Source organism: Corvus hawaiiensis, chromosome 5 (assembly GCF_020740725.1).
Source record: "Corvus hawaiiensis isolate bCorHaw1 chromosome 5, bCorHaw1.pri.cur, whole genome shotgun sequence".
In the NCBI taxonomy this organism is placed as follows: Eukaryota; Metazoa; Chordata; class Aves; order Passeriformes; family Corvidae; genus Corvus; species Corvus hawaiiensis.
In genome coordinates, this window is record NC_063217.1 from 39419938 (window position 1) to 39442228 (window position 22291).

At 38.2% G+C, this 22291-nt stretch overlaps 1 protein-coding gene across 8 annotated transcripts in view; it reads right to left on the bottom strand.

The window, feature by feature from the left end:
• The window catches only part of PALLD (palladin, cytoskeletal associated protein), a 199629-nt gene that overhangs the window by 29915 nt on the left and 147423 nt on the right, over window positions 1-22291 (bottom strand). For 7 of the 8 annotated variants that reach the window (XM_048303959.1, XM_048303958.1, XM_048303956.1 and 4 more), the window contains one exon: window positions 8665-9360. The exons of the other annotated variant lie outside the window; for it this stretch is intronic. In XM_048303959.1, coding sequence (XP_048159916.1) covers window positions 8665-9360 — 696 coding nt within the window. The remainder of the gene's footprint in view (window positions 1-8664; window positions 9361-22291) is intronic. 8 annotated transcript variants of the gene reach the window in all.

Genomic DNA, 22291 nt, shown 5'->3' on the forward strand with positions numbered 1-22291 from the left:
TGTTTTAATTACACGGAGTGCATGCTGGATGCAATTCTCTCTTTTCCTATGTACCTTTTACAGTGTAAACAAGGGCAACAGGCTGGCTGTTGTTATCCTTCCAAGAACAAATTCCTGTTTGCAGCCAATATGGCTTAGTTTCACAGAAATCTAAATTAATTCTCTGGTACTGAGGTAATGAACAGTAACTTGATTTTTTTCCCTTTTAAACTAAAGCCTTCCAAAAATACAGCTAATTCCTGCTCACTTCACACATTTTTCACTTACTGTAAAAGCAAAGTTACTACAAGCACTGTAACAGATCACAAACTTTGAAGCTGCAGCTGCATAATAAAATTGGTTTAGTCTGATCTTGTCATCCATGCTGTGGAGACCAGGAGCTTCAGCTCTGTCCAGTAATGTGATGTTACATGTATCTGAATTAAGGGAATGCCTGAGGAACTGACCTAAAGATGACGTCCAGTAAATGGAACAAATGTAACAAAAGTTCAATTATTTCTACCACCCAATGTTCTGAAACTGTAATTGAAAAAAATAAATCATGTCTCAGCAGTGGATAGGGTCAAGACTGACATGAATAATATGTATTTCTGAACACGTTTGATTCCTCTTAATCATTAGATAACAAAGAGTACAACTCCCATACAAACTGCATGACTACCACCAATTTTTTTTTCTCTAAAACTTATGTTTAAAAATGCATTTTTACTCATTAAAAGAAGAATTACTACTTTTTCATTCCCCTGTTCAGTTCCTTCCCCTCCTGAGAAAGCTACCTCTCTGCCTCACGCTGCACTGGTTACCATAAGCGCCATTTGCCTTTCAAAAGATGTGCATATATTTCGATATCAAATCAAATGCCTATTTTGTAATCTGTGATCTTATCTGAATTTCTGATTGTGACCAGCAGTATGCTAGAACTGATGGTCAAGAAGAAATAACTAAAGCACCAACTGCTCCTGAATGTAGAAAAGGGCTGGCACAATCCTCAAAGTCCTGAAATCTTGAGAAGAACAGGTAACTGCGAGAAGCATGTGAAGAAGAAGCTACACTGGACTGGGAAAAGGTATTATATCCAAAATATTAAGCAATTCCAGTTGATGTAGTGTTACTGTTTAAGGTGTCTGAAACTATCAAGCATTGTACCTGGCTTTCATGTTCACCGATGTTTTTATGGCATTTAGATCTGTTTAAAATAAGGAAGTTATAAAATTAAGTCCTCTGAAAAGAACAATCTGCAGACAAAAACAAGCATCAAAGCCATGGTGTGAACAGCCTCTCTGTCTTTTCAACAGGGAAATACGTGTACTAATTCTCTTAGGTAAATTCACTGTCATCTTCAATACTCTTAAGTATCTGCAAATACCATTTCGAAAAAGAACTGGATAAAAATTATCTTTAAAATTAATACTTTCAGATGCAATGATTGTCAGGATACTGTTATTTTGGCTAATGTCTGTGTGTCTTCACCTTACATCCTTGATCTCTACCTCTGCACAGCTTTAACTGATTAGATCTGGGGCACAACCTGGATTTCTAAGTTCAAGTGGAACAAACACATGCATTCATGATATTTCAGAAAAGCTGATATGGACATGTATTTTATGATAATCACGTGCATGTGCCTAATCAAAAGGTGCAAAAACTGTGCAAAAACAAAGCCCCCAATATGAGCTGTCTTAGCACAACCAACAGAAACTGGTCTAATATCACAGCTAAACCACACGTGTTGGTGTAACAGCCACAAGTAGTAACCAAGCTATGGGAAAAGAAATTTTTAAAGAATATTTTAAAAATGGTTTAATGGGCAGGGGCAATAGTTTAAGAAAATTGGAGTTTGAGGATGTATGCAAACCCTGATATTTTCTGGAATTTTTCCAGTTACAGCTATACTTGTCTTTAGATATGTTTTCCTGAGATCCAGGAATACCTCCAGGTATGACTGAATAAGTAGCAAAGAGAGATGAAGTCTCTCTCTCTCAGAAGCAAGGAAACACCCTGACCTTTTTTCTCAGTTTGATGTTGGAGTTCTTAATAAAGGTACCTCCTCCTACGTATCACTATTTTCACATCAATCATACTGTAGATAAACTCCATTCTTTACAGTTGTGACAGGCATAACTTACAGAAACAGGGAAAGTATAAGTCCCATCTACATAGTACAGCAATGCAGTTTACTCTAAAATGAAATCTGGCATTTGTGCTGGGAGAGTGTTGAAGGCTGTAAGATAAAAAGATGGAGAAGTGTATTTTTTCCTCAGAGTGGTCACCATCATTACCAGTTGACTAAAGGAACATGATGATTACTAAAATATTTGTTTCAATTTGAGACAGAATGCAATGGACAAGTCACAGTACACAGCAGCAAGAACAGACCAGCAGCTCTGATTCAAAGGGGAAAAAAGTGCAAATCTCCTTCTGGTATTGCTATTCTCATGATTCCCAAAGAATCTCCTTTAAGATTTGGATTTAATGTTCTAAAAGTCACTGAAACATTAGTTAAATTTTGTGTAGAATGATAAAAGCAGCTTATTTAATTACATTTTATAAGATAATTCAGACAATCTTGTGTTAAAATAATGCCTTCTTTTCTATTTTCCATCCTTTTCCAGAAAGTAGTAAATCAATATTCATGTTCTTTCACCAATTCTGTACAGTCAGATTTTTTCCTGTTTTTAACTAAGGTAGTATTACTGAAGATATCTACTTAAGAAAAGATCTGCTTTAAGGAAAATAATTAATTTTTAAAGTTGCCTTCAAAAGAATATATGTATAGCTAACAATATATATTTTTTACACTTAGAAAGAGATCCCATTTCTCCAGGCTGGATAATTCCACACCCTTTAGTGGCAGGTTTTATAGTTTTTAAAATCAAATTGTCCCTAAATAGTCACCAAATCCTTCTCATGGGATTATTTGTGCTTTCACAAATGCTCATGTAAACATACAATGTATGCTCTTACCTAGAATTTTAAAGTATACTTATTTCTGTTCTTTCACTTGTAACATGTTGAGGGTTTTTCTAGGAACAGTGAGGATCAGTTTCTAGCTTTGACAGACTTAACTGTGAACAAACCTCCCTCAATCCTATGTTTCTGTCACATTAACTCTGCTCCCTGCAAGTCTTTTGTAACCAAAGCTAACCTGAATACAACAGATCCACCCACTCTAGAGTTTTCATTAGGTAAAGAAGGAAAGAACTGAGATTTTTAAGACCAGTATCCAACCAACTTAGTCCAGCTAAGCTTTACCTCAGAAATTACTGACAAGTGCTCATAATTCCCTTAAGTACTTAATTAGCTACACAGTTCCCCCAGCACTCCTCTTCTGCTTAATAACACAATGCTCTGAACAAGACAGTCTACCAAATCTACCCCATTAACAAAAAAAGGTTATTCCCAAATCTTGTTCAGCTAACACCACCACAGCCACAGCTTGAAAATGCTGGTCTGAAGCTTACTGGAAAATTGAGATACAATTTATTCAAGGGAAACATTCCCCATATTGTTGCAAATAAATGCTTAATATGTTTAAAGGTGAATTAGTAGGTATAAATGATACAAAACTGCCTTCTGTTTTTTCAGCTGTCCAAATAAAATGCAGTAAATTCACAAGTAGGTATTCTCATAATACAAGCAAGACTGTAAGACCATATGCTGTTTAAAAAAAAACCAAACCAACCAAACCACAAAAAACTCCATTCCAAACAAAAAAACAATTCCCAGTGCAATGTTTCCAAATCTATCCACAATTAACTGGAAAGAACATTCATTGGTTCAAACTTGTTTAGCTAATGCAGTCACTTCCACAGAGTCTCAGGGTCCAAACCCAAGGAAAATGTTGAAACATTAGCATGGTATTTACTGCTCATGAGCCCACAGAATACAGGAATTGAAGAGAGGGTTAGAACTGTTTTTACAAAATCATAAAATATCCTGAGTTGGAAGGGACTCACAAGGACCACTGAGTCCAACTCCTGGCCCTGCACAGGACGCCCCAAGAGTCACACCATGTGCTTGAGAGCATTGTCCAAACACTTTTTGAACTCTGTCAGGCTTGGTGCTGACTTCCCTGTGGAGCCTGTTCCAGCACCCAACCACCCTCTGGGTGAAGAACCTTCTCCTAGTATCCAACCTAAACCTGCCCTGACACAACTTCAGGCCGTTCCCTTTGATCCTGTCACTGTCACCACAGAGATCAGTCCCTGCCCCTCCTCTTCCCCTCACAAGGAAGTTGTAACTGCAATGAGGTCTCCTCTCAACCTCCTCTTCTCCAGGCTGAGCAGACCAAGTGACCTCAGCTGCTCTTCATACGGCTTCCCCCCAAGGCCCTTCACCATCTTCATTGCCCTCCTCTTGACTCTCTGTAATGCCTTAATGTCTGTTTTATATTGTGAGGTTCAAAAGTGCCCACAGGACTCGAGGTGAGGCCACCCCAGTGCAGCGCAGTGCGGGACAATCCCCTCCCTTGCCCAGCTGGTGATGCTGTGCCTGGTACCCCCCAGGACACAGTTGACCCTCCTGGCTGCCAGGGCACAATGACTCATATTCAACTTTCTGTTGACCAGGACCCCCGGGTCCCTTTCCAAAGGGCTGCTCTCCAGCCTCTCATCCCCCAGTCCTCTTGTATATCCAGGGTTGCCCCATCCCAGATGCAAAATCTGGCACTTGCCTTCTTTAAACTTCATACAGTTGGTGATTGCCCAACCCTCTAATTTGTCGAGATCTCTCTGTAGGGTTTCTCCGCCCTCTCCTGAAATGAGACTGACAGGCCTGTAGTTTCCTTCCTGCTCTTCTTGAAAACTGGGACATTAGCCAGCAGCTAGTCTAGCGGGACCTTTCCAGATTCCCAAAACTGTTCAAAAATCATTGAGAGGAGTCTTGCAATGACATCAGCCAGCTCTTTGAGGATTCTTGGATGAATCCCATCAGGCCCCATGGATCCCCACAGGGATCCAGCTGGAGCAGCGAATCCCACACAAATTCAGAGTTGACTCTGAGTTTATCATTCTCAGAGTCCTGGTCCTTCAGCTCAGGGCACTGGGACCCCCACAGTCCATGACTGGTGCTGAAGACTGAAGAGAGCATTAACCACCTCCGCCTTGTGGATGTCCCTGATTGTATGGTGAACACCCTCATAATTTAACAGATCACTGTTATTTCTGGACTGCCTTTTGCTACTAGCATATTTTTTAAAGTCCTTTTTATTGTGCTACACAGTACTGGCTGGCTTCAGTTCTAACTGAGCTTTGGCCTCACAAATTTTCTCCCCATGGTCGCAAGCAGCATCTCTGTAGTCCTCCCATGTCATCTAACCTTGCTTCTGCTGGTCAAATATTTACTTTTTTTGCCTTACCTCTAGAAGAAGATCCCTGCCTAGCCAAGTTGGCCTTCTGCCTTGCCTGCTCTTCCAACATTTTGGAATTGCCTGCTCCTGTGCCCCTAGGAGATGGTGCTTAAAAAGCCACCAGGATTGATGGACCCCAGCACCATCAAAAACATTTTCCCAGGGGACCTTACTCATTAGTTGCCTGAGCAGATTGAAGTTTTAAACTCAATTGCTTTGTGGTCACTGTGGCCAAGACAACCACCAATTTCCACTTCAGTCACAAGATCCTCTCTGTTAATGAGCAGCAGATCAAGGAGGGCATCTTTCTGAGTTGTCTCCCTTAGTGTCTGCACCATATAGTGCTCATCCAGGTGCTCAGGAACCTTCTGGACCTGTTTGTATTAGCTGTATGGTATTCCCAGTTAACATATGTCAAGTTGAAGTCCCCTGTAAGGACAAGAGTGGTTAGCTTAGAGGTGTCCCTTAGTTCCTTAAAGAATAATTCATCAGCATCATCATCCTCACTAGGAGGTCTATAGACTCCCATGATGACATCTGCATTATTTGTTCATTCCTTAATCCTTACCCAGAGGCTTTTGACCATGCCATTGCCAACTGTAAGTACCATATATTCCAGACCCTCCGTTACATACAATGCCAACCTCCCTGCCTCTCCTGCCCAGCCTGTAACCATCCTTCATGGTGCACCAGTCCCAGGACTCACTGCACCAGTTTTCACTTATGCCAATGATGTCCTGTCTCTGGGACTGGACCAAAGCCTTGAGCTCCTCTTGCTTTGTCCTGGATTTCCTTGGATTGATTTCTCTTTTAAGTAGAACAAATATGACAAATGCCCAAAGAAAGCTGATGAAGGGAAGGTTTGCCTCTGTGAGGAGTAACGAAGACTATTGGTTTGTATACAGCCACAGAGAACTTTACTGGTGCTGCCTTTGACCATTTCCAAAAATAACTGCCTCCACCTGCAGTGTTTATTACTTTACCTTTATTCTGCTCCTACCACAACATGAAACTGAAAAAAATGATGCCTACCAAGTTCTGCTTTTGAGAAGTAGATCTGTAGTTGTGCCAAGATTTAGTAATGACAAAGTCTTTGAAGATAAATGGTTTGATGAGGAATTCAGCTGCTGAGCAAAACTCTGAATGCTGCAATTTATTACTTGCACCAGGTCTGTACAGCACACTGTCAGGAAACAGTATCATCATTTTCAACCAATAGATCTTGGAGATCATGGCAAAATGGTGAGACTATAGGCCGAGATCATGGAATAGCTCAGAAACCAGCCTCGGAAAGATAAATCTGCTGAAGAGGACTTGTGAGGATGGAGCAAAGACAAAGGAAAAGAACCAAAAAGTGAAAGGGTCCAAAAAAAGAATTGAGACTATAGCACAAAGCAGAAGAGACCTAAAGCTGAGGGGGGAATGGAGACCAGGGGAAGAACTGCTCAAGAGTGGTATGAGAGTTATGGGAAACAGAGTGATTTACTCAGCAAGACACACCATACATTAACCTACACAGTAACATGAAAAAGGAGAAGCCAGGGAAAAATTGGCATCAAAGATACATAACAATAGATAATGGCTTTTTTTTATTTTACCATGTTTCAATGTTATAATTCAGATGACAAATGCTCACTGTGTGTGTATATACACACACACACACATATATACATATAAATTATACACACGTACATTCAGTATAGTTAACATGATCCAGCTCCCATCTGGACTATATTTCCTGAGGGAATGCAGAAAAACAGCCAGCTACCTCATCCTCAGCTCAGACCCCAAGGTTGCTGCCGTGTCAGGGTGGGGGAGGGAGGAATATGGATAGACACACCATCACGTGCACACCCAGACTGGCTGCTGTGCTTGGGGAAGGGCGTGGGGAAGGGCGAAGAATCTTTACAGAGTTGTCTCTCTGTCCAAGGATCAAAGGGAATGAGGAAGAACACAGCTAATGCTTCAAGTGAAAACATGTATCCATAAACACAGCGTAACAGGGAAAGAGGGACACAGCAGAGGCTCAAGCTGCTGCTATCACTCTCACAACACACAGAAGTGAACTCAAAAAAGAATCCAGTTCTTGTCAGAACTGTATACCTGGACTAGAGCCTTTCCTTGGAAAATCAGGGGTAATAGCAGGCTTTGGTGGGCTGTGCTTACTGGTCAAGCCATCAGTAAATTAATCATGCAATTTTCAGTGTTCAGTATCAATAGTGAAACTCAGCCAGTGCAAAGGACAGTAAGACAGAAAATCACAACTACTATGACTGCAAGGGCAAACTGCACTATTTATTAATTTTTCTCCTAAAAAAGTTTCATGGCCAGACTCCATAATGAGCTGTATGACACAAATCAAGATAAAGAAATGCTTTTTAAAGCATATACATGACTAATTACTTTTATATCTGTCCTGTTTCTTCCTTCTCTTCCTTTTCATATCTTGGACTGAAATAACAGAAGTTCCCACTGCAACAGTATGTAGCGGAGCAAGTCACCTAGATACTGTAGATATGTTTAGACAAACTTCTGGACAAAGTTATAAATAAGCCTTGGATACAGCTATTCTCATTTTTGTTCTTCAGCATGTCTCTTTGTTCTCTAAGGATGGAATGAGAGTCTAGTGCCAGCAGAAAGACAAACTGATCTATGATGGGAGCTGACATGCTCCAAAATACTATTTTGGCCTTTAGAGAACACAATAGGGGAAAATAAGTATGCAGAGTTGTTAAGGATAGGGATTCAGTTTGTTTTTATGCTCTGCTATTCTAAATCCCTTCCTAAAAACTTTCCCAAACTTCCTCAGAGCAAAATCTCTAGCCAAAACCAATGAATTGTTATGACCACTTTGTTATCAGATGTATAATACCTTGTATTTTCAGTATCACAAAGCTATAGGGACTTCTGAAAGATACTATCTTGGTATTTCTCTACCTGGAGATGTAATAGGAACACAAACTGCAAATATCACTGAATATGTGACTTTAAAAGAACTGGGCCATGAGAAGGGCTTTCTTGGATCTCCTTCCACTGCCCTGGGAAGGGCCTTTTGCTGCTGCTTTCATATTTTCTTCAACTCCAGTCTAAAGCTTTAGCTTCTCATGTTTTGTGTTACTACTGTAGGGCTCTTTCAGAACCTCACTCCTGAGAGGGTTAAAAAACTATCTCACATCTCTAGTACAGAAGCATTTGCAATTTATTCACACATCTCTCCCTCTCAGATAGCAGCTAACAGCAAAGGACCCTAGAAAAGTACAAATGAAGCAAGTGAAATAATCTTCATTACAATCTTCAGCTCATCAGCTGATACTTACGGAGGCGTCACTCCTTTCGGGAGGCCTAATGCGTTGACAGAAATGGGTGGTGGCTGGGATGGCAGCATGGAGCTGAGAAAAGCTGCTGGAGACTGGCTGGAATTAGGAAATCTTGGAGTTGGAGACAGGCTGTGGGAAGGTGAAGAAAGTGAAGGAAGAGGAGGGGGTGGAGGAGGTGGAAGTGGAAAGGAATCACACACTGGATATGTCGCTGTTGGACTAAAGACAGGTGGAGGGGGGGGTGGAGGGGATGGAGAAGAAGGAGACCAGGCATATTCCCCTTCTGGAGCAAACTGCTGAGAGAAGGGAGGAACTGGCACTCTACCAAACTGCTTCTGAGAAGCAGTTGGAGACATAGGAGAAGGAAGACTAGATGTAGATGACCCAGAAGATGGAGTCACATAACCTGAAGCAGGGCTGATGTTCTGGGCAGCAATGAACTGCTTAGGCCGAGCATAATTGAAGGAGCTGGAAGACTGCATGGTTGGGGAAGTATGAGAGTTAAGAATACTCATTGGCACAGGAGAGATGGCAGACTGGCTGGACTCAAGCTCCTGGAAGGAGGGGGGAGGAGGAAAGGAAGGAGAAGAGGGAGAGTGCTGCTGATGATCAGGTTGCTGTTGGTGACGATACCACGGTCCACTTTCTTGCTCCAGACGAATTTGGTTCTGCAGCTGCTGTATTTTTTTGGGGTCCCTGTGGGAAGGAAAAATAGACAAAAAGATGATCAACATGCAGTGCTGACTGGGGAGGAGGTAAAAGTTCCACTCATCTATAGTCCAGGAATGTCAAAATACAGGGAAAGTTCAAAGTGTTTAGATATGTTGAATAGCTCCATTTCTTCAGAGCTAACATATTGCTACAAAAGTCCATTTTTTTATCCTCAGGATGAAGGAAAAAGGGTATACAGCATAGAATTTAACAGAACCGTCAATTCTTCAAAAAGGTAAATTACATGGCAATTTGAAGCGCTTAGGGTATTTTAAAGGAACAATCCAGATAATGGAATTAACAGTAAAAGTACGAAATTCTTAACAAGGTTTCTTTTTCTTTCTTGTGCTTTTTGTTCAACGGCCCTGTTTCAATAATAAGGCTGGAATATTTACCCAGTGACAACTTCAGCCATAGCTGAATTTCTGCTGTAGCCTCTGTGGGCCAATCAGACAGACCTAATTACAACCATACTTTCAATGAGGTACTTGGAGACAAAGGACCAATTTCTGTGTTAGAACTATCCATGTACCTGCAGATGAGCAAAGACTTCTGAGAAACATCTGTAACCTAGGGAAGCCATGAACTGAGCTTGCCCAGGTCTTTAGTCCCACTTTTTCTCCCTGGTTTTATTTTCAACTGTAGGTCCTGAGACGAATCTTAGTAGATACTAATATGGTTCTGAGGCATTGCAGTACTATCAGCTCAAATGGAAATAAGAATTTAATTTAGAAATGCAGAAATTCACTGGAAGAAGAATAGAGACTAAAAATGCTAATATGCAGAAGCACTCAAAACTCTTAATTAAGAAAAAAAAAAAGAAGTAAAATGTTCAGCAGTGAAATAAATCAGAACTGGGTTTTTTTGTCTCAGTACAGTTGTTTGAAAGACATTAAGCTCAAAATTAACTGTGTGGTCTATCATTTGACAGTACATCAGACTGACTTGCTTAAAAATTGTCATTTTCCAGCTGGAAAACGTAACTTTATCTCAATACTCCAGATAGCCACAAAGTTTCAGCATATGCACATATACCTTTTCTGTACATTTAATATAGAAATACTTTATTGTATACAAGTATGTAATTGTTTATATATAATTTAGGTTATCTAAGCAGAAATTTTAGAAGCAGTCTGCCTAATGCATGGCATAGGAATGTATGATTCTGGCACAACAACATACTTTTGTTGATAGCAACAAAATTAGAAATGGTAATAACATCATGTTTTCCACTTGAAGATTAATTTTGATATTCCAACCATCTACATTTCCCAGAAAATGTTTTCTGACAATAATTCTGCTTATGATCTCAGACCAAAGGAGATTGCTTAGATAAGGGGAGCAAGCTGTTTTAGGGCAGAAAACTGAAAAATCAGTAACTTAACAGTCGCCTTTTTTCCTTGTTGTTGTAAAGATGGTTCAATTCTAGCAATGTCTCACTAACAATATAAATTTCAGCACTTAAAAGCAGATTAATTTTTTCTTTTTCAATAAATTAGCAGCAAGAACATCTGAATGTTACAGTTCACTTTGTAAATTTTATAATTAATTTTTTAATGTTGACAATAGAGACTCTAAATCCCTATCAGTTCAACTTTTCACTCCACAGAACACAGGCTGAAACTTATTCTTCTATTTTTGTGAAATTACTTTAAATTCTCCTTTATTTAAATAGGTGAAAACAACACAATTTTAGTTCCCATCATCATTCAACTCTCTTAGTTGATGACAGAAACGGGTCTGACCGGACAGAGAAAATCCTCTAAGATTACTAGTTTCACCTCATTCTTCATCTTTAGCCTGAATACTTGCACACCTACTGTCCAATACCTCTAAAATTATTTACAAATAATAGTTATTTTATTTTTCATCATAATCACCCTAATTTTTTTTTATTTTTTACAGACAGACTAAGATAGAAAAGGGAAAATTCATCACTGTAAATGATGTGTTGAATACAGAAGAAACTTAGCTGTCTCCAACACTCCTATGTTTATCCAACATGTGCTGAAAGCAAGTAGGAGTGTCATGTCTTAAGACCTTTTTATTTGCATTTGCCAAATCACATGGTGCTGTGCCTGGCCAGCAGCATCCCACAAATGCCCATCTATGGCCCTGTCAATGCAAGTGCAGCACTGCAGCACTGCTGCTGCACTGCTGCTGACCCTGCCAGGCAGAAGCAGAGACCAGATTCAGTGTATGGTTACAAAACGTTGACAGGCAAAACCAAGGCTGCTCTGCTCTCACACGCCTGACTTGAGGCCGCAGGGATATGCATGCCTATAGATCAGGGTTTATTAGCTCAGGACAGTATTGATTCCAGTTGAACAGCTTTTGGTCAGCCTAGAATCTGCATAAATTGAGTGCTTGTTTGCTTGAAAAATAACATGCAAACACGATCATTATCACATCAGTCCATGTGGCAAAAATCCACAAAGACCATCTTAGAGCAAATTTTCATGCCAGTTGTAAAAGTGCACAATCCTTGTCTGCCAAGGAATGTTCTCTACCTCAGCGCTATTCTTTTAAAATCAGACATTGCCATATTATTTTGTTGAGGAGAGGTATCCTAGGTATGTGTCATAATGAAGAAGGAAAGAAGAGGAAAGAATATCAATTTGCTAGTGTTCCTTTGGAATGACACTATCAGTGGTGGAAGTTCTACACAGGTAGGTCCCTGAAAGATAACACTGTGTGACAAAGATAGGGAGAGCCCAGCTGCCAAAATTATGAGAGGGCATCAGCCCTCATCAGTAGGGGAACAAAGGAGGGAATAAAAAGAGTTTAGTTTTTGGATGAGATTACAAGAAAAACTAGTTTAATTGTAACTACATCCTCTTTCCAATTAGCTGAAATATGTTTTGTAATTTTAAAGGGCACACATGCTTTCAGGGAACGCATCAAGCTTGTCTAAACAATAGAGCATAAACTTATTTTCTCATGTGGAATTTTTTGTTTTGCCAAATAATTAATTATAACAATACAAGAATGAGCATTTGAAAGTAATTTTTTAGCAAATTCAGTCAGTAAATGGTAAAGGTAAGTGATAAAAAAAAATCATTGCTAGGGTAAAATGAATATTGAGAAATTTCATCAACTCACTGAAAAGCAGGCCTAGCAGTACATAAATATGTTAAAAAGTTCTGCTTTAGAATTTGTGATATTTTTCCAATACCAGATATTCTTAACCAAGATATTTAAATACATTTTCAGATGATCTAATAGGTATGCTAAAACTGTTCGAAAATGCAAGCAATAAGGCAGTAACATTTTAAGGAAAGCAGACATTAGTTACAACAGAGGCAAGGTTTCTGACACACTGCCTGTAAGAGCAGCTTCATGCCGTGCAGGTTTGGTATTGGGCACTCAGAACGTGCTCAGGAAGGTGATGACTTTCAGAGCTAAGAGATAGAAGCAACATTTGAAAACAGATGTTTAAAGGGAAGACTAGAGACATGAGACATCAGGTTTCTTGGTGGACAACTATGGGTGCCAATACATACACCACCATTTAACAGCAACTAGAGAAATCGTATTTGGAGGTATGCACTTGGTTTAAATAGGCTGGTTTATATTTTTATCCCATTTTCATAATGCTTTTTCTTCCTGATACCCTCTTTGTATCACACTGTTTTGAAAATAGATAGAGCAGTCTGTGACTGAGAGTTAAACTGGTTCCCCATCAGGAGCTGTAACTCCAAGTGCCTGGACACAGTGGAGTCAAGGAGGGGGCATACATAGTGGCTGTATATCCCTCCAAGTCTCAACAAGAACTGGCTACTGGATTGCAGTGAACATTCCAGCAGATGGCATTTTCAGGGATGCAATAAGTCCCTCCTACTTAAATTTTCTCCTAGGCTCATTTACATATTTCCAATATTAGGATATATACCTACTTTACTTTTATCCTACATTACAAAACTTATTTAGAGAAACAATGTCCCTGTTCTGGCAAGTATCTTACTATTTGCAGTTCAAGCATCAACTCTGTCTACCTTTTAAATACAAAGTTCATATGGAAACCCTTCTATCCAAACTACCTCTCTTGGAAGGGGAAGTTCTCCAAAGGTAGAGAAATGCTGTTCGAGCCTTGAAGCCTTCATACACAAAATGAACTCTACCAAGTTAGTGTTTACAAAAAAAGTATGCAAGGGCATTGAAATTTAATCAGTGTTTTACAACACATTATACAAAGTAAATTGAAATAAATGACCACAGGTAAAGAACCAAGATTAAGTGATGTTTTCTATAACTTTCTAAAATTCCCAATTTTGTCCCTCTTATCTTAATAAAAGAAAAGGAGCAAATGGAAAGCAGACAAAGAAAAGCAATTTCTGTTTGAAAGAAAGAGTCCTATTTATCTCAGGTATGGAAGAATAATGAGCTCCCTTCTGTCTCAAGTCATTCCTGAGCAAAAGCAGACTGGCCCCTTCACAATCCTACCAGTGACCTGCTCTTTGAGAAACAGATGGTATAGTTCTACAGCAAGATACAAAACATACCACTGGAATGAAGTTACAGGAATATTTTAAATGAAAAAGAACCAGGATTGAGCACAACTTTAAAAGGTTGAGCTATTTTTCTAAATTAAGACTCAAAAACAATACCAGAAAATCTCTGTATATTTGGGGTAACAACTGCTCACCTCCATGAACTCTACTTTCCAATGAAGATCAAGCTTCTAACTCAATATTATTGCTTCGGAATTAAGCCAGAGCTCTACCAAAAGGGAAACAGTCACTATTACGCTGTATTAAATGGCAAGGGCTCCTCTCACTGAGCTCCGCGTCAGCAGCTCTCTCTGTATAGATGTATTTTTATATGTGTACATTTAGATGTACTTATCTCTAAACTTAGGTATTCATACAATAAAATCCAGGATGATTTTTAAAAAATAATTTGTTAATTTATTAAAATTGGAGTGTAACACATGTATTTACATCTCTCTAGCTCCTGGGCAGCCCAACTGGATACCTGCTTCTGCATCTATGGCTCCCAGCAGCTGGCAGGACAGACTTGCCAGGTAGCTCTTAAGGTAGCTCTTCAAGACACTTAATTTGCTATCTACAAGCACAACATTTGTATTTTACTGATATAAATGGTACTGTGACAGTAATCACTGATATCTGGAATTCTGCTCTTGACAAAATTCCTAATATAATTTAAGGTTTTCCACCAAACTTATCAATGATTGAGAGTTGTTAAAAATGAAAAAAAAAACAACCCCAAACCTAACTTAATCTACCAGTGAATTAATTAACAGCTGTACTGAAAAGAAATGCTGAGAATACAAAAGTAATTCCAACTGAACTATCCACTGAAGAAATGTTTGCTTAGTTTTAGAAATGTTAAAAATGTACACATATGTCAAAGCAAGAATGTGAAGTAAAGGGAGAATAGCTGCCTCTTTTAACAAAAACTACTATGTATCCAACACACAGACAGCCTCCAGGCTGTATCAATACAAATACATTTAGACAAGCTTCAGGTTTTATGAGGCTGAACAGTCCCTTATATTGTGAAAAAAAAATTGTGGACTGTTTTAAATGCTGCAAAGATTCATATTTATGTAAGACTAGAATTATCAGTTAAAATAAAAATGGGGGCTAGGCAGGTGATGGAGGGGACAGGATAGGGGGAATGACAACAACAACATGCAGAAACCAGCATCAGTTTGGGTTCTAGCCTGAAAATATTCAGAGGTATATTTTGTCTACAGTGACACATTACTGAGAGTATGCAGGTTGTCATTACAATTTAAACCTCATGCTGAATAACTGGAGAACTATAACTAGAATCTCCAGCAGCTGCAAGCCTTTAACATTTTTATTACTTTCCCTTCAAAGCTTAACTATCTGAAAATGCAGATTCACACAAACATTTTCCATATTTCAGGTTAATACACAAGAGCATTTATAATTAGTTTCACTGTAACCTAACACACTCCTAGAAGAAGAAGAAGAAGTACTGTGTAAGAACTAACACAGGGTCTGTGTTAGGAGCACACTGTGAAGCTTAGCTTAACTTTTCATCTAAGGAACTTCACACACACTGATGAAAGGTATAAACCATCTGCAGTGTTTGTGAACTCTCTTGTAAGGAAGTCCTGCTGTAATTTGGCTGTTAAGAACTTTTCTATCTATCCTAAAAAATGGCAGTTGTAGCTGTGCCCATTTTCCACTCTGGTTTGATTATCTGTCAAACACATCAAGATAATTTCTGTGCTAAGGAAACCAACAGTAGAGATAGTGCCAGTATTCAGTAAACACAAGCCATTCTTTTAGAGACAGGAACCATTTTTTACCCCTCAATACCACTGCAGGGACATTTTTCAAAACATGCATCAGTGAGATAACACATTTAGCTTTGGTACAGAAAGAGAGGAAATGGTGCTCTTGTGCACATTCATTGTTCCCAGAAGTCATAAAGATACAATACAGCTTTAGCAAAAATGCTAAACGTCATATCTCTGGTAAGGTTAGATCATAGGAATTGGTCTGGTAGGCAAAAATCTGTCTGTCTTGGGAATTCAATTGTGTTGCACAACTGGTGCACGGGCTATCCAGTGATGGACATAACAGTTAAAATATTACACAGGTAACAGGTTTTACTGATAAAGGAAGCTAAATGTGTCATGTTATTAAGAGGTAAATTGTACTGAGACATTAATTACAATACAGGTTCCAATCAACAGCTGAATCGGCCCAAGTAGGAAATCACTGCTTGGAATGCAGGAATGAACTGGCCTGCAAACAGAAAAATAGGTCTTCTGCCTCTGGTTATGCTATTCTATGTAGAAGGTTATGTTCTGTGCTGACTGGTATATATTCAAAGAAAATACGGGGAGAAAAAAAAGAAATCAAAGTATGAAAAACTGTGCTAGCCTAAAATCAAAAGTGAACAGAAGAAAATGATGTAGTACAATACATTTTCTCATTGAAACAGCCCATGCACAAATGCCTTTTTTAAAATTTACCTATTTATTTTAAATTTAATATATTTGATTAACAAGATGCTCTACAAATCATCACATTTCATCTACCACTGACCAAAGTTAGGAGGTTTGCTTTTTTTTATTCCTACTCCACAACTGTTGCAGTGGGCTTATTAAAATTCCAGTATCTGTCAAGTGCGTTCTTTGCGTTACATATAAAGATGACTGCTTTGTACTATCAAAATAGATACTTTTGTGAGGAAGAATGGATAATATATTAAAAAGGGAAAAAACTGAGTAGCTACTGGATGTCCTGACATTAAAGGGAATACACAGTTGCTCTCAATGTGTTTTTAAAGAAAATTAAAATTTCAACTCTCTATTAAAAATACTCAAAAAACTAAGGTAGCTTTAAAACCTAAAATGTAGGGCCTTTTATTAGCTATTCTGTATTCACAAACAGTTCTGACATTTGAGCAGGTAGATGCCTCGTGTAAAGCTGGGATATTACCAGCTGACACATCAGTAGTTTATGTTACTGGAACTCAGTGGAGGTACCCTACTCTTAAACCACCATATGAAAAGGAACAACTGAAAAGGAAATAAATACATAGAACAGGTATTTATGTGAAATAATTATATACTTCTGCAATTCTTCCATTACAACAGTATGACAGACTTACTTTAGGTGTCAGCTCCATCTTAATGCCATAAAGGTTTAGTGCTATACCATTCTTCCTGAAGTCCTTCTGTGCACACAAAAATAACCCCCTCAACAACATACACTGACTTTTATGGAAGGAGGAGGAGCATCAGGAAGCAAGATCAACTGCTAAAGACAGTAATAATCTTTCAGCCTAGTTGTCAGGAGCACTAGAAACTGAAAATAACATTGCAGCATTGCTCACAACTTTTGTGACATTTATTCAACCAATACAATCCTAACATAATTATATCCTGAGCTTGATAGAGGAGAAGATGCTATATCCCTAAAAATAAATAGTTTACAGGGCACTGTCACTGCTTATCTAGCCAGACATGTACGTCAGAAGTGTGAGCTTGGAGGTTGAATTTGTTTGTTTGTTTGTTTTTAAGAGTCATCTTCCCTGATGTAGAAAAGAGAAAACAAAAATTGTGATAGCCAAAATGTTGCTAAAGCACCCTCAGATTTGAAGAGCTGCTACTTATTACAAGGGCATTATAAACATAATTTCCCCATTGCTTGGTTAAAACAGAAAAAATAAATTGAAACCTTTCAGCAGGATTACTAAGCAAAGGCAAAATCCACATACAGTACACAGAGATCACTGCAGTCAAAAGCTGCTTTTAAGTAGTCAGAATATACCATGCTCCTGAACAATTGAACAGATCTGACCAGTACTAACGACATCCCCATTTGTCATCACAAAGAGAAACAATGTATACTGGTGTTACACAAATTTGGACACTGACATACAACCTGAATGAGCTTCTTGCAATGGCAACACATAATTTTAAATAGAATTTTCCTTGTGAATAGATACAGTGATGCAATGGTGAGAATTTATTTCTTTTTAACTGCTAGCTTAGTTTACAATATATTGTTCTGGAAAGCTTAAATGGAATACCTTATGTATAAATGACAGAGCAAATAATTTCTTTTGTACTTTTGAGTGAAAATACATTCCAGAAAGATGATTCACTTCAAGTACTATTTGTTTTTTTAGTATAGCACCCAACCTCGAGTATGGGAGACGTATAGTAAGGACTTCTCTGAATTAAGCTGCACCTTAAGTGATATATAATCACATAAAAAAGAAGGAATTTTACAGGCAAACATGTAATGATAAACACTTGTTATAGACAAATACTGTGCAATGAGTATGAGTGGCTGGTCCCTTCTCTAAAACTGTTTTGAGTCTTGCTTAGCTCTCAGTGAAAGCAGTCAGCCTTCTCATACAGAGAAAACAAAAGGAAGGACTACATTTCATTTTTTCCCCAATAAAATTGTGAGCAACATGGTGACTAGCCAAAACCAAGGAACCTGCACTTCTTAAGGGAACAGTAAGGACACATCTGCATTTGGATTTTCACTTGGGTCAGAAATGCGCTTTTAAAGCAAATTTCCAACTGCTTCCCACTTTCTTTTTCTCCAGTTTGCATCCATGAGAAGCTTCTCGAGAACATGAACTGCTTTCCTATCAGATGAAATGAGCTAAGCCACTAATGAGCATCAGTCCATGGAACATATTAGAGCTAGTTCAAAATGAAAAACCAAAACCCCAAACTCAGTGATCCTGAAATGTGTAGATATCATGCCCTCAGCATGTTTCTTCACTCTATGGAGCCACCCTTATTTCTGTGTACTATTTGCTAATACAGGCTATAGACACAGAGTAGATGTATAAGCTACCATCTGGGCAAACCATACAATCTAAGAGGCTTTTAAAAGCAAGTGTGTATATCACAAGAGGTTCTGGCTTTATATTTTGTGTGTCAATTTCTGGTAAGTCAGGCACATCTCTTTCTAAACAATATGCTGAAAATTAATTTATTTGATTTATGGGAATTTCTTTATAGAATTTCTTTACACTTTTGAAGTGTACAACAAACTGATGTGTAATATATATATAAAATATAGGGTATCTTGCATATTATTTAACATTTACATATTCAGAGACAATGCACTGACCTACCCTAGTCAGCATTTTTACTATTTCTATGCTGTAGTACAGATTTTCCTATTTGATTGCCTGCAGCTGACCTCTAGAAATCAATTAATTCCACTCCTCCCATCTGCCTCGCAGTAAAAACCTCCCAGACAAAACAAACATGTCTTTTTTTGTCTTCAGTGTGATCACAGAGTAGTTTGTGAAAAGCTAGTTACAAAGTGTATTTCTCAGGATTTAAAACAATTTTGTCTGACAATTATGAAGATTCTCTCTTTACGAACTCATTATTTTGATGACTCATGCACCTTCTTAGCCTGGAGCTGGACACTCTCAAAGAAATAATATTAGAAACAGCTCTTGTCTGATATAAGGGTTCATATTTTTCCGTATTTATTAAGGTAAGATTTATGTTAAAATAAACATTCCAGAATGGTTGACAAGAAGAGTGGTTTACCTATTCCTACAGTAAAGGAATATTTATAAAGCAATAAATATTTATAAAGCAATTTGGTTTATCTTGACCAACAGTGGTTTGTTTTGTCCTTATTGTCCCCATTGAAAAAGGTTTTTACATTGAATTGTATGTGCACTTTATTCCTGCCCATGTTCCTTGCCCACAGGAGGAAGGTTTGAACTAGATGTTCTTTAAGGTCCCCTCCAACCCAAACTCTTCCATGATTCTATATATAAATTGTTTCCTTAACATAACTAGAGTACTTATATTACATTTGGAAACTATTGGTAAATCACTGTTAGTAAACTGAAATTAAAAAAATAATCCATGCTTTGTTTCCATCACTCTAAGTGCTAACAAGATGTGAAAGTAGCAGTACCTATCTTTCACAATGAAGTCAACACTAATTGAGTGTAAACCTTCTCTACAAGTATCACAACAGCTTGGACTCCAAGTATCATTTACCTCAAAAAAGAGCTGAGATAGAGAAAAAGAAAAATCAGGCTGTGCTTTGATAAACAACCAATAGTCCCATATAAAATATGTAATTTTGGACTTCCAGGTTACTTCAAAGACAGAGGGATATTGACAGTACCAAAATTGGTAGCACTAAAGTCAGCATCAGCATGGATCATACTGTTCTTCCTGTATTCACTATGAGTTTCCACTCAGCAGTTGAGCAGTACTCAGATTGTGGTATAATGCTGGTCTGCCTTCTCATCTGTTTCCCTGCCTCATCCCTTGGGCTACCAGCACATTTCCACCACCCCCTGGGAGCTTTGGAAGACCTACCTAGGGTGTACGATACCAAAATTCATGACTTTACCTTCTACCCCACTACATACGCGAGCTTCTCTGGAAAACCATGCTTCATGCTCTGGAAAACACTGGTGTAAAATAACCTCATATACTACAGTTTTCTACTGTGAACTCAAGGAAAGTTATTCCAGGTGTTAGAACCTGCACGATCCTTGTGTCTCTGGGCCAGTTTACTTAAGCTGCTCCGTAGCCACAAATAAAACTTACACAGTACATTGATCCTGTTTCTCACTTGAAGGATCCTCCTATTTCTATTCTATTTCAGGTAGAAACCTCTAGCACAGCACTGAACAAAAGAGTACACAATAACAAAAGCATTAGGATGATTTGAGGTCAGCTAGTTGATTAGACAATTCATATAAAATATGATAATCACTTACTGCAGAAAAATGAATAATTAAAAAGCCAAAAAGCTAGAGAAACCAGAAAGCATTTAAAAATATAGTAGTTCTCATCATAAAGGCACAAAATAAGGCAAGGACATTTAAGTTCTCCAACTAGTAGTGGTATATACCAGGGAAAGTGAGCATCGTGATTTGCAGAATGACTTTGCTGCTTAGTATTTTTGTTTGCAGGAAAATAAGTACATTCCCCTACAGTCATCCTTTTTCTCATGCCAAAACTGTAACAAGTCCATGCACTCAGACTTACCACACTAATTACATTCTCACGCCCTAAAGGCAATGTGGTTTGAAGCCGTCCATTTTTTGGTCATTTCGTAAACCTTCAGAGACTGCAGTTTTCCAAATTAATTTCAAGACTTCAATATTAAAGTTACTTAAATAATCAGTAATCCACCAGGCCTTAGTTTAAAAAATGGGGAAACAAACTTTGCTAAGCAAGAATTGATAGCACATAATTCTTGCTGTACACTGTCCAGGCAATACTTCACAGATGAGTTATGTCTGATCTTCTACACGAGAGAGAACATTTGCCCTCAAGAGCCTAATACTAGAAATGGCATATCATGATTCAAGATTCTTTGTTTGGTTTAAATTTGTCTACTGTTTAAAATCTTACATTTGAAATTAAGAGGAATCAGTAAGGCAAAAGTCCTAGTTTCACATAATTCATAATTGCAGGAAATGTTTTTCGACCCTTGGTTGACTCAAAATTTTTTCTCATGATTTTTAGCAGCATGATCTACTTCCCCAATGAATCACTCAGATTGAATGAGAAAAGAACTGCATACTTGGAAATAGTAACAGAATCTCACAATCATTTTCAAATCTTCTATATATGACATAGCTTTATATTCCAAAACAAGCTCCAGATGTGTAAAACGGTAATACTTGATTTGTGATATGACTAAAAGATCCTTTGCCTTTTTCTACTGGCCTTAACAGCACTTCAGTTTGATATCATGTTGCTCTAATTCTTCTAGTCAAAAGGAGATACATAGGCAAATGTTCTCATCACTCCTCTTTGGCATCTCACGTACATTACTAGTAGTACAGCCTCCTAGAGAGTCAGTGAAACCTCCAGAGTGCAGTTCAGGGTGTGTAAATTTGATGCTAAATGTCAGACTGTATGAAGACTCTGTTAAAGAGCATCTTTAGGAGTCATCCCAATAAACCACAGGCTTCAAAATGAAGACAAGCAACTCAGATTTGAGCAGAAAACACAAAATGTTCAACGCATCCTCAGTAATGCAATTAGAATAACACTACCCAAAATTCTTTCCCCTGCCCACAACTTAGGAGCTCATGAGATAACTGAAGAACTCATAATACATCACATGGTTTCACAGCCACACTAGACTTAGCATTTAATTAAAGTATCTTTTTTTTTTCATTTACATTATGAGTTAGTTAACTAGTATGACAGCTCTTATTTATCAGTTAACAAACGTATTCAGCTACTCTCAATGGGGAATATTCTTTTAGGTGGAATTAGTATCAGGGAGGATCCATAGTTCCAACACTACCACACCCAGCTAGTGTCACCATGTAGGAGTAGAATTAATAGAAAAGGTCAAATGGTTTAACAGCATTATGAAGTAACATTGTTAGAGTCAGGAAGAAATCTTGTGCTTATTTATCAACACCATCAGCTGTA